General features: G+C 41.4%; 1 protein-coding gene across 2 annotated transcripts in view; it reads right to left on the bottom strand.

Moving 5' to 3' along the window:
• ssbp4 (single stranded DNA binding protein 4) overlaps positions 1-15229 on the bottom strand; it is a 191337-nt gene that overhangs the window by 148344 nt on the left and 27764 nt on the right. For both annotated transcript variants that reach the window (XM_088349458.1, XM_088349459.1), the window contains exon 3: positions 6486-6547. In XM_088349458.1, coding sequence (XP_088205584.1) covers positions 6486-6547 — 62 coding nt within the window. The remainder of the gene's footprint in view (positions 1-6485; positions 6548-15229) is intronic.

The following is a 15229-nucleotide window of genomic DNA, read 5'->3' on the forward strand; positions in this document are numbered from 1 at the left end:
CCTTTTATTTGCTTCTTTCTTTTCTTCTGGCTTTTTTTTTTCCTGCTCTTTTTTTCTCTCTTTTTCTCTCAGCTTTTTTCTTTTTTTCTTTTTTGTTCTATTCCCCCCCTTCTTTAAGTCATTTTGTGCACAATTTTACATCATATTTGGTCGTGTAGGGATTAAAGAAGCAAAATCGATCCGGAGAGCCGTTCGGGACCCGAAAGAGCCGGTTCTTTTGAGTGAGCCGAGCCCAAGAAGCCGGTTCTCGAAAAACTCTACTGATTTTACTCAACTTTGTTCTACCTTTACCTTCTTGCACTGTAACTTTGACTTAATTGGCTTCTTAATTAGCAATTTTGAGCCATGATTTTTGTGAGCTGGCTCGATTTTCTTGTGCGCAGAAAAGCTAGCATACTAGCTTTGTAAGTAGTTAAAATTAAATATTGGTATTCAGAATAATAATAATTTTAATAGCAAAAAATAATAAAAATATGACAGTGACAGTCTTCCCATCTCCCATCCGTAAAAAAACAATCCCCCTAAAACCAGAAGTGCCATTTCCGCACGTTTTTTTTAATTCTTCGCCTGTAGTAGTTTGCATGTGCAAACTACAAGAGCTGGTGCTGGCAGTGAGCAGTCAAGAGAAATGTACTACAAGTATTACTACATAGTAGAATGCAACTATACGTCACGAGGAATTTCTAAGCAGAGTGGAGGAAATTTTAATCATCCATTTTATCGATTCGTTGTTGCAGCCTTAAAAAGGGTCTCGGGGCGCCCTCTGCCGGACCAAAGTACTACTACAAGTTCTTCTCCGGATCAAGAGGGTACTGCTCAGCAATATGTGATCTCGAGTCGAGCTCTGCTGGATGGAAGTTGATTAAAAATATAAGCTGTCACGACTCGCCCAATGTTGAGCTTGAACTGGACATGGACGGATTTTGAACAATCCTTTCAGCACCTTCCCTTTTTTTTTTCTAAAATCATCCAAAAAACGTATAAAATAAGAGGAAAAACGTACAATATGACAGGTATGATATTTAGTCTGCCCTGCATTTTGGGTTTTCCTTGCCCTCATGTAGGCTTCAGATCAGGGGATGGTGTAATGAACATGATTGGCTAAAAGCGATAATGGTGTAATAGTCAAAACAACCAATCACAGAGCACAATGTTGGATAAAATAATCGACTGAAATCCTATAAAGTTTCCTTTTGCAGGTGTCGAGTCATGTTTATTTGTATAGTCTCAAAGGGCTGTATAGACTACATACAGATTACACCATCCCCTGATCTAAAACCTACATGAGGGAAAGGAAAAACTCAAAACCTAAGCATGAGGAAAATGAAGAAACCTAAAGGGACCAAACGTAAGAAACCTCCTTGCGACATTAAAAAACAGAATAAACTTATTATCCATGGTTTAGCCAAGACCATCTTTGGTAGATGGTTTAGTGGAGTAGCAGGTAGATGCAAAGGGGAGGAGTTCGACTAATGCTAATTTTGTTTTTGATTCAGTTCCGGCCGCTGATACATGCCATTACGGCTTGCTTAAAACCATTGTTTTTGCCGCAATCTATTATCCTTAGTCACCTATTGCTGAGATCAAGGGCCAGAATAGAATATCGATGTCTCAAATTTCCATTTATCCACCTAAAATGAATTCACACGTGCGACCGCAATCCATTATCTCTAGTCGACTATTGTTTTGAGCAGTAGGCATTAGAGCACATTTTTTTCAGTTCATGTTGCTGAAGCATGCCATTGTGGCCCCCCTAAAATGAACAGCACCCATGCAGCTACGATCCATTATCCCTGTTCGACTAATGCTGAGATCAGGGTGTGACGGAGCCCTTTTTTTTGTTTTTTATTCAGTTCCGGCCGCTGATACATGCCATTACGGCTTGCTTAAAACCATTGTTTTTGCCACAATCTATTATCCTTAGTCACCTATTGCTGAGATCAAGGGCCAGAATAGAAAATTGGTGTCTCAAATTTCCATTTATCCACCTAAAATGAATTCACCCGTGCGACCGCAATCCATTATCCCTAGTCGACTATTGCTTTGAGCAGTAGGCATTACAGCGCATTTTTTCAGTTCATGTTGCTGAAGCATGCCATTGTGCCCCCCCCCCTAAAATGAACAGCACCCGTGCAGCTACAATCCATTATCCCTGTTCGACTAATGCTGAGATCAGGGTGTGACGGAGCACCTTTTTGGTTTTTTATTCAGTTTCGGCTGCTGATACATGCCATTACAGCTTGCTTAAGACCAAGTGCATTGTTTTTGCCGCAATCTATTATCCTTAGTCACTTATTGCTGAGATCAAGGGCCGGAATTGAAAATTGATGTCTCTAATTTCCATTCATCCACCTAAAATGAATTCACCCGTGCGACCGCAATCCATTATCCCTAGTTGACTATTACTTAGAGCAGTAGGCATTAGAGCGCATTTTTTTCAGTTCATGTTGCTGAAGCATGCCATTGTGGCCCCCCTAAAATGAACAGCACCCATGCAGCTACGATCCATTATCCCTGTTCGACTAATGCTGAGATCAGGGTGTGACGGAGCCCTTTTTTTTGTTTTTTATTCAGTTCCGGCCGCTGATACATGCCATTACGGCTTGCTTAAAACCATTGTTTTTGCCACAATCTATTATCCTTAGTCACCTATTGCTGAGATCAAGGGCCAGAATAGAAAATTGGTGTCTCAAATTTCCATTTATCCACCTAAAATGAATTCACCCGTGCGACCGCAATCCATTATCCCTAGTTGACTATTGCTTTGAGCAGTAGGCATTAGAGCGTATTTTTTTCAGTTCATGTTGCTGAAGCATGCCATTGTGGCCCGCCTAAAATGAAGTGCGTTGCGATCCTTTATCCCCAGTCGACTATTGCTGATACCGCGATCAATTATCCACCAAGTCAGCGTCATTTGGGTTCAATAGATGAAACCATTTTTTTTTAATTGCTTATGCTGCTTGGCCCCAAAAGTTTCAGACAAATACTGGATTGAAAACTCTTCGCAGATGATAAAGAATATGCCTGTGCACTACAAAACCAATCCTTACCCTGTTGCCACTTTTGCTCGATGTATTAGTATTAGTATTATTTCTATTATCACTACTGTTATTGTTTATATTTGTATAATTGCACTGCCAGTCGTCTGACCACTCGAGGGTGCTGTAGGGTGTAAAGCAATAAAAAACGAGGGCTATCTTCTTTTCCGTTTAGGCGGCTGAAAATGAAATTAAATTAACTTCAGTTTCAGCTAAGATCCATTATCCCCAATGGAGTATTGCTGCCAGGGAGCTGAAGAGAGCAAATTTGTGTAATAGGTGGTAGCCCTTTTCTTCTGTTTTTTTTCCACCTGAAAGGAACTGCACCCGAACGGCAGCGATCCATTATCCCTGGTCAACTATAGCTGCAAGCGCATGTTAAAAGACCGACACCACGAGATATATAAGATAACTTATTCGGGGTTACCTCAGGATCTTTCCATTCGAATTTAAGACTTTGAGACCTTTTCAAAACCACTTCTGGTGAAATTTAAGACCAGCCTCGCACCTATTCCGGCATACAGTTGGTACCTCTACTTACAAATGTCTCTACATACAAAGGTTTCAGGTTTTAAAGTACCTGAACGGCTCCCAGAGTTCTACCTGGCATTCCCAGTGTGTATGCTTAAATCCCAGCATGCTCTTCGTGTCCCCTACTCGCTCTGTAAATATTCTAATGTACGGTACCGCTATGAAGAGCTATAATTCGCAATGGACCCACGGAAGACATGCAGAAAAATGGACAAGGGAAAAAGAAGAGGAAGAGACTTTTTCTGGCCAACGAAGGAAAGCAAGGGATAATGGAAAGGTATGAAAACACAAGTAGGAGGATGCAGCCATCATTCCATCAGTCCAAATTGAAGACATTTTAGAAAAAATCCTTGAAGTCTCAGTGTTCGTGAAAAGGAATCAGCCAAAAAACGTGCCGACAGGTCAGGCTATTGCTCTTTAGACATCAGCCTGGCACAGTTCAGACGGATTGTCAAAAGCAGGCAAAAGCAGACGTCTTTGGATCAGTTTTTCAAGAAACGCGAGGCAAAATACACTGCTGAGAACTAGTAAAGAAAGAGAACAGTTAAACGGTAAATTATTTTTATGATTTCCTTTGTTTTTTGTTTTTTTTAGACGATTCCCCTTTTGTGCAGTAATCTGTATTTCATATTCTGATGCTTTTTATGATTTAATTATAAAATATCATATTTTTCCGGTAAGTTGGAACGGATTAACTCATTTACATTGAAAAAACGTCTCTACTTACAAATGTTTCAGGTTACAAAGCTACTCCAATTCAATTTGTAAGTAGAGGTACAGATGTGAGATATGGGCGTCGAGTGGTAATAGACCCCGGCTTTTTAGTCTAACTATAAATCTTACTGACGAGTTCACATTTTTAAGACATTCGAAAATTAAATTTAAGACCTTTTAATGTCAGTTAAGGCTTTGTTTTTAGAATAATGTATTCAATGCCTTTTAAGGGAACCCTGTGTAGACAAAGTTTAAGACCATTGCAATGCTTTAATTTGAACTTTTTGAGGATTTAGGGGGGAACCCTGTGTAGACAAAGTTTAAGACCATTCCAAGGCTTTTATTCAAACTTTTTCAAGTTTTAAGACGGACCCCTTTGTAGGCAAAGTTTAAGACCAATGCAATGCATTGATTGTAACTGTTTCAGGTTTTAGGGGGAACCCTGTGTAGACAAAGTTTAAGACCTTTGCAATGCTTTCATTGGAACTTTTTTACGTTTTAGGAGGGAACCCTGTGTAGACAAAGTTTAAGACCATTTCAATGCATTAATTTGAACTTTTTTTTACGTTTTGGGGGAAATCCTGTGTAGACAAAGTTTAAGACCATTGCAATGCTTTAATTTGAACGTTTTGAGGTTTTAGGAGGGGAACCCTGTGTAGACAAAGTTTAGGACCTTTGCAATGCTTTAATCAGAACTGTTTTACGTTTTGGGGGAAATGCTGTGTAGACAAAGTTTAAGACCTTGGCAATATTATAATTGGAACGTTTTCACATTTTAGGGGGGAACCCTGTGTAGACAAAGTTTAAGATCTTTGCAATGCTTTAATTGGAACTTTTTCACACATTAGGGGATAACCCTGTGTGGACAAAGTTTAAGACCATTTCAATGCATTCATTTTTACTTTTTTTACGTTTTGGGGGAAATCCTGTGTAGACAAAGTTTAAGACCATTGCAATGCTTTAATTTGAACTTTTTGAGGTTTTAGGGGGGAACCCTGCGTAGACAATGTTTAAGACCTTTGCAAAGCATTAATTTGAACTTTATCACGTTTTAGGGGGGAACCCTGTGCAGACAAAATTTAAGACCTTTGCAATGCTTAAATTGGAAGTTTTTTACGTTTTAGGGGGGAACCCTTTGTAAGCAAAGTGTAAGACCTTTGCAATGCTTTAATTTGAACTTTTTCATGTTCTAGGAGGAACCCTGCGTGGACAAAATTTATGAACTTTGCAATGCTTTAATCAGAACTTTTTTACTTTTTGGGGGAACTCTGCATAGACAAAGTTTAGGGCCTTTGAAATGCTTTCATTGGAAGTTTTTCACGTTTTAGGGGGAACCCTGTGCAGACAAAGTTTAAGACCTTTGCAATGCTTTCATTTGAAAATATTCACGTTTTAGGGGGGAACCCTTTGTAAACAAAGTTTAAGACCTTTGCAATGCTTTAATTTGAACTTTTTCATGTTTTAGGAGGAACCCAGCGTCGACAAAATTTATGAACTTTGCAATGCTTTAATCAGAACTTTTTTACTTTTTGGGGGAACCCTGCATAGACAAAGTTTAGGGCCTTTGCAATACTTTAATTTGAACTTTTTTACGTTTTGGGGGAAATGCTTTGTAGACAAAGTTTAAGACCTTTGAAATGCTTTCATTGGAAGTTTTTCACGTTTTAGGGGGGAACCCTGTGCAGACAAAATTGAAGACCTTTGCAATGCTTAAATATGAAGTTTTTTACATTTTAGAGGGGAACCCTGCATGGACAAAGTTTAAGACCTTTGCAATGCTTTCATTTGAAAATGTTCACGTTTTAGGGGGGAACCCTTTGTAGACAAAGTTTAGGACCTTTGCAATGCTTTCATTTGAAAAAATTTACGTTTTAGGGGGGAACCCTTTGTAGACAAAGTTTAGGACCTATGCAATGCTTTCATTGGAAGTTTTTCACACTATAGGGAGGGAACCTTGGGTAGACAAAGTTTAAGACCTTTGCAATGCTTTAAGCCAAATCCAGTGAGTAGCAGCAAAACGAGAAGCACTTAAAGGTATGCGAGAGGACGCATTTAGCATTCCCTGCAATTACCGTCCTCCCCCCCTCAGCCCCTTCCACGCATTCCTCCGTCTCATCACCGTAAGCACTCTTAAAGCGATACCGTCTGACATTCGGGATGGCGCGGTGGCATAGTGGAACGGGGTCGGCCGTAGATACATACCACCACCACGAGTGTAAAAATCCCGGAGGTTCCCCGAGTGTGATGTTCTTCTCCCATCGGATCTGAAAGTGAGAAGACAAAGAGAACTTTACCAAAAAAAAACCTGTGGACTGCTAAACTCGCACACCAGCACCGACTCCAAGCCTCTATCTGGACTTGCAGATGAGATCTAGAGCAGGAGTCTCCAACGTGGTGCCCTAATCTATTATCCCTGATCGCAGCAGAGAGCACTTTTGCCAGGCCTGGCTGCTCTTATTTTGCCATTATTGTATTTCGGCCTAAAATGAACTGCACTTGTGTGGTCGTGATCCTCCCCAACTACAAATTACTGCAAGTAGGGGGCAGCAGAGGAGATTTTTATCGTACCTGTCAGCTTTCTTTGCCAATCTATCCGCCAAAAAATAAACTGCAATCGTGCAACTGCAATCCATTATCCTCGATTGGGCAGAGAGCACTTTTGTCAGGCGTGGCGGCTCTTATTTTGCAATTATTGAATTTCGGCCTAAAATGAACTGCACTTGTGTGGCCGTGATCCTTCCCAACCGCAAATTACTGCGAGTAGGGGGCAGCAGAGGAGATTTTTGTCATGCCTGTCAGCTTTTTTTGTCATTTTATCCACCAAAAAGTAAACTGCAATCCATTATCCCCGGTCGCGGCAGAGAGCACTTTGGTCAGGCCTGGCGGCTATTATTTTTCCTTACTGTATTACGGCCGAAAATGAACTGTACTTGTGTGGCCGTGATCCTCCCCAAACATAAATTACTGCAAGTAGGGGGCAGTGGAGTAGATTTTTATCGTACCTGTCAGTTTTTTTGCCATTCAATCCACCAAAAAGTAAACAGCAATTGTGCAACTGCAATCCATTATCCCCGATCCCGTCAGGGAGCACTTTTGTCAGGCCTGGCTGCTCTTATTTTACCATTATTGTATGCCAGCCTAAAATGAACTGCACTTGTGTGGCCGTGATCCTCCCCAACTGCATATTGCTGCGAGTAGGGGGCAGCAGAGTGCATTTTTACCGTACCTGCCAGTTTTTTTTGACATTCTATCCACCAAAAAGTGCAATTGTGCAACTGCAATCCATTATCCTTGATTGCAGCAGAGAGCACTGTGGTCAGGCCTGGCAGCTCTTATTTTCCTGCCTAAAATGAACTGCACTTATGGGGTCGTGATCCAGTATTTCCTATTGCATGAACTCATTTTCTCTACCCCGCCATACGTCAATTTCATCTCGTAATCCCCAGACCCCACTTCCTAGTTTTGCTTCCAGTATCCAGCGATTTAAGTGCGTAGGCGGCTCTTATTTTGCCATTACTACATTCCTGCCTAAAATGAACTGCACTTATGGGGTCGTGATCCAGTATTTCCTATTCCATATCGCTGCCAACGAGGACCTGCAGGACTTATGTTAAAAATGGAGGGCATCTTCTCGGATGAGTTTGACACCCCTGGATTAGAGGGATAATGGGTCGAAATTTCATCTCGCAATCCCGAGAATGGATTTATGCTGTATCCCGGGGTCTACAAGCTCCACTCTGGACTAACTCTAAGCAACAGTAAAACCTCAAAGAGGCAAGCGCTATTTTTCTCTTCCGTGGCTGGCAAGGTATTCCGTCTGATTCTGACTAAACTCCCTTGCGGCTGAGTTTGCGCGGTTTCTCCTGACTACTAATTTGAAACGGAAAAGCAGCCAACACGATTCGTGGAAAAGGTTGGAGAGATCACGGGTGATGCCTATTTCTTTATCTTCCTTCGTGGAATCCCGAGAATTCGTCCACACCGATTAGAGCAGAGGTGTCAAACAGGCGGCCCGCGGGCCGGATCGGGCCCGCTAAGGGATTGAATCCGGCCCGCGAGACACCACTCAGAGGAGCGCAAGAGAAAAACGAGCTGCAGGTTGAAATATGTCAACTTGATGTTGCCATAGCCAGGTGCCTCGCACAAAGACACTGTACTTGTATTTATTTCGCTCTCTCTCTCTTTTCCACCCTTTTCTCCCACTCTCTCTCTCTCTCTTTTCCACCCCTTTTCTCCCTCTCTCTCTCTCTCTCTCTCTCTCTCTATCTCTCTCCCTCTCTCTCTCTCTCTTTTCCACCCCTTTTCTCCCTCTCTCTCTCTCTCTCTCTCTCTCTCTCTCGTTTCCACCCCTTTTCTCCCTCTCTCTCTCTCTCTCTTTTCCACCCCTTTTCTCCCTCTCTCTCCTTTCCACCCCTTATCTCCCTCTCCCTCTCTCTCTCTCTCTCTCTCTTTTCCACCCCTTTTCTCCTGCTCTCTCTCTTTTCCACCCCTTTTCTCTCTCTCTCTCTCTCTTTTTCACCCCCTTTCTCTCTCTCTCTCTCTCTCTCTCTCTCTCTCTCTGTCTCTCTCTCTCTCTCTCTCTCTCCACTTTTCTCCCACTCTGTGTCTTTCACTCTCTGTGTCTCTCTTTTTGTCTTCCTTTGTTGCTCTTTGTCTCTTTCTCTCTCTGTGTCTTTTAACCTCTTTTTCTCTAACTTCCTTTTTTCCTTTTCTCTTTTTCTCTTCATATTCTTCGCGCTTTCTTTTCTTTTTTCTCTCCTTCTGTCTTTCTACTTCTCTTTGGATTTCTTTCTTTCTGTCCCTTTCTTTTCCCCCTCTCTCATGACTTTATATCTTTTGTTTCTCACGCTCTCTCCCTCTCTCTCTTTTTCGTTCTTTGTCCCGCCCTCTCTCCTTTTCCCTCCCTCGTTCTCTTATTTCTTTATCTCTCTTTTTCTCTTTCTTTGTTGCTCTTTGTCTCTTTTCTCTTTCTCTCTTCCTACCCTTTGCGCTTTCTTTTCTCCTTTCTCTCCTTCTGTCTTTCTATTTCTCTTTGGATTTCTTTCTTCCTCTCCCTTTCTTTTCCCCCTCTCTCATGACTTTTTATCTTTTGTTTCTAACGCTCTCTCCATCTCTCTCTTTTTCTTTCTTTGTCCCGCCCTCTCTCCTTTTCCCACTTATTTCTTTATCTCTCTTTTTCTTTCTCTTTAATCTACTAGTCCGTCCCCCGACAGAATGTTTGTTCTATGGTGTGGCCCCCGAGTTCAAATGAGTTTGACACCCCTGGATTGGGGGGATAATGGGTCGAAATTTAGAAACCTGAACTTTGAACCGGGTTCTTTGAGAATCTTTGATAATCTTGCATATGCTTTGAACAAGTCAAGTCATGTTTATCTGTATAGCCCTTATTTACAAGAAGTCTCAAAGAGCTGTACAGACTAGACTTATTTGTCCACACATCCAGGAAGACCCCACTTCCTAGTTTTGCTTCCTGTATCCAGCGATTTAAGTGTGTTAGCGGCCCCGCATGGCGAGTAGGTGTTAAAGCAGTGTGTGAGGGAAGCGACTATATCAATAGAGCGCTTTCCTTTTCAAACAAAGATGACAAAGTCCCTTCGTCATCGTCGGGGCAGGGAGGGATCATGTTTCACGAACCTCTGTAGGAACCCGATCGCCATGGTAACAGAAATCCTGTGATCGCGTCACCGGAAACATCGGGCGCTGAAAACCATTTTTTCCAGAGGTTTTCTCGGAAACGAGTATTTCCAAAGGGCTGCACAGATCACAGACTATTGCAAACTACAGACTATTATGACACCATCCCCTGATCTAAAACCCACATGAGGGCAAGGAAAAACTCAAAAACATGTCAAGTCATGTTTAGTTGTCTAGCACTTATTTCTCAAGGAGTCTCAAAGGGCTGCACAGACCATAGGTTATTGCAAACTACAAACTATTATTACATCATCCCCTGATCTAAAACCTACATGAGGGCAAGGAAACTCTCAAAACCTTAACATGAAGAAATTATGAAACCTTGAGAAAGGGCTGTCCATAAAGTAATCCCCCTTCCAGGATTACAATGGATGTTACAAGGACATGGAGAAGCAAAATAGACCATCATCAACATAAAATATAGGTCGTTCATAAACTATAGAGCAGAAGTGTTAAACGCTGCTGTTCCATCAAAAAACAACGGCGACCAGATAATGGAGGTGCTGTATTTGAGTCGATGATCGATCACGCGGGAGACATTGCTGATGAAAATCCCAAAATACTCTCATCATCTCATCTCATTAGCCGTACCGCTTATCCTCAGTAGGGTCGCGGGGGTGCTGGAGCCCATCCCAGCAATCATCGGGCAGTGGGCAGGGGACACCCTGAACTGGTTGCCAGCCAATCGCAGGGCACCCAAAATACTCTATGCAACGGGAATCAAAATCAAGTCGTGGTGGTGATATCGCCATCACGAAGACATACAATTTTTATATCTTTAGGTAAATATATTTGTTTTCAAGACAAATTTCTTCCCATAATGGATGGATATCATATGTATCTTACATTTTCAGTTGCAGGAAGTTCTTCCCATTACAATTGACCACTGAGAAACGATACCTCAGCTTTTTGCGTGGCCGATAATAAAAGTCCATAATTGAGACGTAATCTTTGTGTCACGAACCGGAACAGGAGGAGAACCCAAATGCGTGACGTTTCTCACACAAGTTTTTTATTTTACGGGAAATGGGGAGTCAGGCACGTTAGGCAGCGGGTTTGGCGTGGAATGACAGGAAGCCAGAGGCCGATAAGATCGATACCATTTGCAGATATCGGACAGATGGGGTCGATACCGGACAGGACGGGACAGACAGGATAGATATCAAAACAGGATATTGAAATTAAACAGGATAAATTAAACAGGAACGAAACTGGAAACCGGTATTAAGCAACGGGACAGACAGGATTGATATCAAAAGAGGATATTGAAATTCAACAGGACAAACTAGACGGGAATGAAACTGGAAACCGATATTAAGCAACAGGACAGACAGGACTGATATCAAAACAGGATATCGAAATTAGACAGGAACGAAACTGGAAACCAATATTAAACAACGGGACAGACATAATTGATATCAAAACAGGATATCGAAATTAAACAGGACAAACTAGACAGGAACGAAACTGGAAACCGATATTAAGCAACAGGACAGACAGGACTGATATCAAAATAGGATATCGAAATTAAACAGGACAAACTAGACAGGAACGAAACTGGAAACCGATATTAAGCAACAGGACAGACAGGACTGATATCAAAACAGGATATCGAAATTAGACAGGAACGAAACTTGAAACCAATATTAAACAACAGGACAGACATAATTGATATCAAAACAGGATATCGAAATTAAACAGGACAAAGTAGACGGGAATGAAACTCAAAACCGATATTAAACAATGGGACAGACATGATTGATATCAAAACAGGATATCGAAATTAAACAGGACAAACTAGACGGGAACAAAACTGGAAACCGGTATTAAGCAACGGGACAGACAGGATTGATATCAAAAGAGAATATCGAAATTAAACAGGACAAACTAGACGGGAACGAAACTGGAAACCGATATTAAACAAGAGGACAGACATGATTGATATCAAAACAGGATATCGAAATTGAACAGGACAAACTAGACGGGAACGAAACTGGAAACCGATATTAAGCAACGGGACGGACATGATTGATATCAAAAGAGGATATCAATATTCAACAGGACAAACTAGACGGGAACGAAACTAGAAACCGATATTAAACAGGACAAAATAAACAGGAAAATAACTGCAAACCGATGTTAAGCAACGGGACAGACAGGATTGATATCAAAACAGGATATCAAAATTAAACAGGACGAACTAGACGGGAACGAAACTGGAAACCGATAATAAACAGGACAAAATAAACGGGAACAAAACTGGAAACCGATATTAAGCAACGGGACGGACAGGATTGATATCAAAACAGAATATCGAAATCAAACAGGACAAACTAAACGGAAACGAAACCGATATCAAACAGGACAAAATAAACGGGAAAATAACTGGAAACCGATGTTAAGCAACGGGACAGACAGGATTGATATCAAAACAGGATATCAAAATTAAACAGGACGAACTAGACGGGAACGAAACTGGAAACCGATACTAAACAGGACAAAATAAACGGGAACAAAACTGTCCAATATTAAGCAACGGGACAGACAGGATTGATATCAAAACAGGATATTGAAATTAAACAGGACAAACTAGACGGGAACGAAACTGGAAACCGATATTAAACAGGACAAAATAAACAGGAACAATACCGGACAGGAAATACCAACAGGAAACAGGACCTAGTCGAAACCGACGTCTTGCGGGGCAGAGGTTCGATGACGGACTGACAAAGGGAGAGTGAGAGCACTGAGCTTAAATAGAAGGGAAGCCAATCTGTCAACGAGCCGCAGCTGGCGCCACACGGGCGGGGCCGATCGGGCGCCATGGCAACCGTGACACTTTGCACTAATACACATTTCATGATGGCCAGTTTATATGTAAAATCCCCCTGTACTCTTGGGTGCGACCCGTAGGGGGCGACGAGGCTTCATAAGATTATGCCGTACAAACTAATACCAACCGCTGTCAATTACGAGGGAAAAATCAATGCCATGACGCAGAGAACAGTATCAGCGTCATTTGTGAGCAAACTTGCTGAGAAACATGGCAGCAATTTCAAGCATTTACATGCATTCCACCAAGAACAGTATTCCCTATTGGTTGGTTCTATGGGTTTGCATCACGGCATTATGATGGTACCAATATGTTATTGGCTGGACTACTTCCCACAATGCTCCTCGTCCTATCTCTTCAATCCAGGGGTGTACGCTCAGAGAAGTGCAAGAGAAAAACGAGCTGCAGGTTGAAATATGTCCACTGGATGTACTTGTGTATTTCTTTTTCTTTTCCTCCCTTTTTTCTCACTCTTTCTTTTTTCCTCTTTGTCTCTTTCTCTCCGAGTGTCTTTTTGTCTTCTTTTGTTCTCTATTCATTTTCCCTTTTCTCTCTTTGCTCTCTTTCTCTCACTCACTGTCCCCTTCTCTCTATCTCCCCTTCTCCCCTTCTCTTCTTCTTTTTTCTCTGCTTTCTTTCTCTATTTTTCTTTGGATTTCTTTCTTTCTCTCGCTTTCTTTCCCCCACTCTCACTATTTCTCCTTTTATCTCTTTTGTTTCTCGTGTTCTCTTGCCCTCTCACTCTCTTTTCTCCCATCTTCTCTTTCTTTGTCCCACCTTTTCTCCTTTTCCCTCTTTCTCTTATTTATTTCCCTCTCTTTTTCTGTCACTCTCTATCTCTCTCTCTTTCACTCCCTCTGTCTGTTTTTTCTCTTTCTATGTTCCTCTTTGTCTCTTTCTCTCTCTGTGTCTTTTGACCTTCTTTTGCTCTCTCTTCCTTTTTTCCTTTTCTCTCTTTCTCTCACTCACTTTCCCCTTCTCTCTTTCACCCCTAAGAATTTGCTAATGGTAAATGGTCTGCATTTATATCGCACTTTTCAAGTCACTGAAGACCTCCCAATGCAGCCGTTATCCATTATCCCCAGTCCACTGTTGCTAAAATAAAGGTGTGCGTTTCTTTTTTGCTTCATTCCGCCAAATAATACTATTGTGTAGCAACTTAAATGAACTGCACTGTTCTGACTAGATCCATTATCCCTAGTCTTCAATTGCTGGGAGCAGGTACTGAGAGAGCAAGTTTGTGTTATGTACTGCAGCTGTTTTTTCAGTTCTCTCCGACCAAAAAGTGAACTGCACTCATGCAGTATAAAGCTAAGAATTTTCTTTTCACGATTACTAATGGTCTGCATTTATATAGCACTTTTCAAGTCACTGAAGACCTCTTAATTCAGATGTAATCCATTATCCCCGGTCCACTGTTGCTGAGATAAAGGTGTGCATTTCTTTTTTCCTTCACGCCACTAAAGAATGCTATTGTGGAGCAACCTAAATGAACTGCACTAATCGGACTAGATCCATTATCCCTAGTCTTCAACTGCTGAGAGCAGGTACTGAGAGAGCAAGTTTGTGTTATGTACTGAAGCTGTTTTTTTCAGTTCTCTCCGACTAAAAAGTGAACTGCACTCATGCAGTATAAAGCTAAGAATTTTCTTTTCACGATTACTAATGGGAAATGGTCTGCATTTATATAGCACTTTTCAAGACCTCCTAATTCAGCTGTAATCCATTATCCCTGGTCCAATGTTGCTGACAAAGGTGTGCATTTATTTTTTGCTTCATGCCGCCAAATAATGCTATTGTGGAACAACTTAATTGAACTGCACAGTTCTGACTAGATCCATTATCCCTAGTCTTCAACTGCTGAGAGCAGGTACTGAGAGAGCAAGTTTGTGATATGTACTGAAGCTGATTTTTCAGTTCTCTCCGACCAAAAAGTGAATTGCACTCATGCAGTATAAAGCTAAGAATTTTCTTTTCACGATTACTAATGGGAAATGGTCTGCATTTATATAGCACTTTTCAAGTCACTGAAGACCTCTTAATTCCGATGTAATCCATTATCCCCGGTCCACTGTTGCTGAGATAAAGGTGTGCATTTCTTTTTTCCTTCACGCCACTAAAGAATGCTATTGTGGAGCAACCTAAATGAACTGCACTAATCGGACTAGATCCATTATCCCTAGTCTTCAACTGCTGAGAGCAGGTACTGAGAGAGCAAGTTTGTGTTATGTACTGAAGCTGGTTTTTTCAGTTCTCTCCGACTAAAAAGTGAACTGCACTCATGCAGTATAACGATAAGAATTTGCTTTTCACGATTGCTAATGGGAAATGGTCTGCATTTATAATGCACTAATTCAGCTGTAATCCATTATCCCTGGTACAATGTTGCTGACATAAGGGTGTGCGTTTCTTTTTTGCT

This window comes from Urocampus carinirostris, chromosome 12 (genome assembly GCF_059441175.1).
Source record: "Urocampus carinirostris isolate Australia breed hairy pipefish chromosome 12, RoL_Ucar_1.0, whole genome shotgun sequence".
In the NCBI taxonomy this organism is placed as follows: Eukaryota; Metazoa; Chordata; class Actinopteri; order Syngnathiformes; family Syngnathidae; genus Urocampus; species Urocampus carinirostris.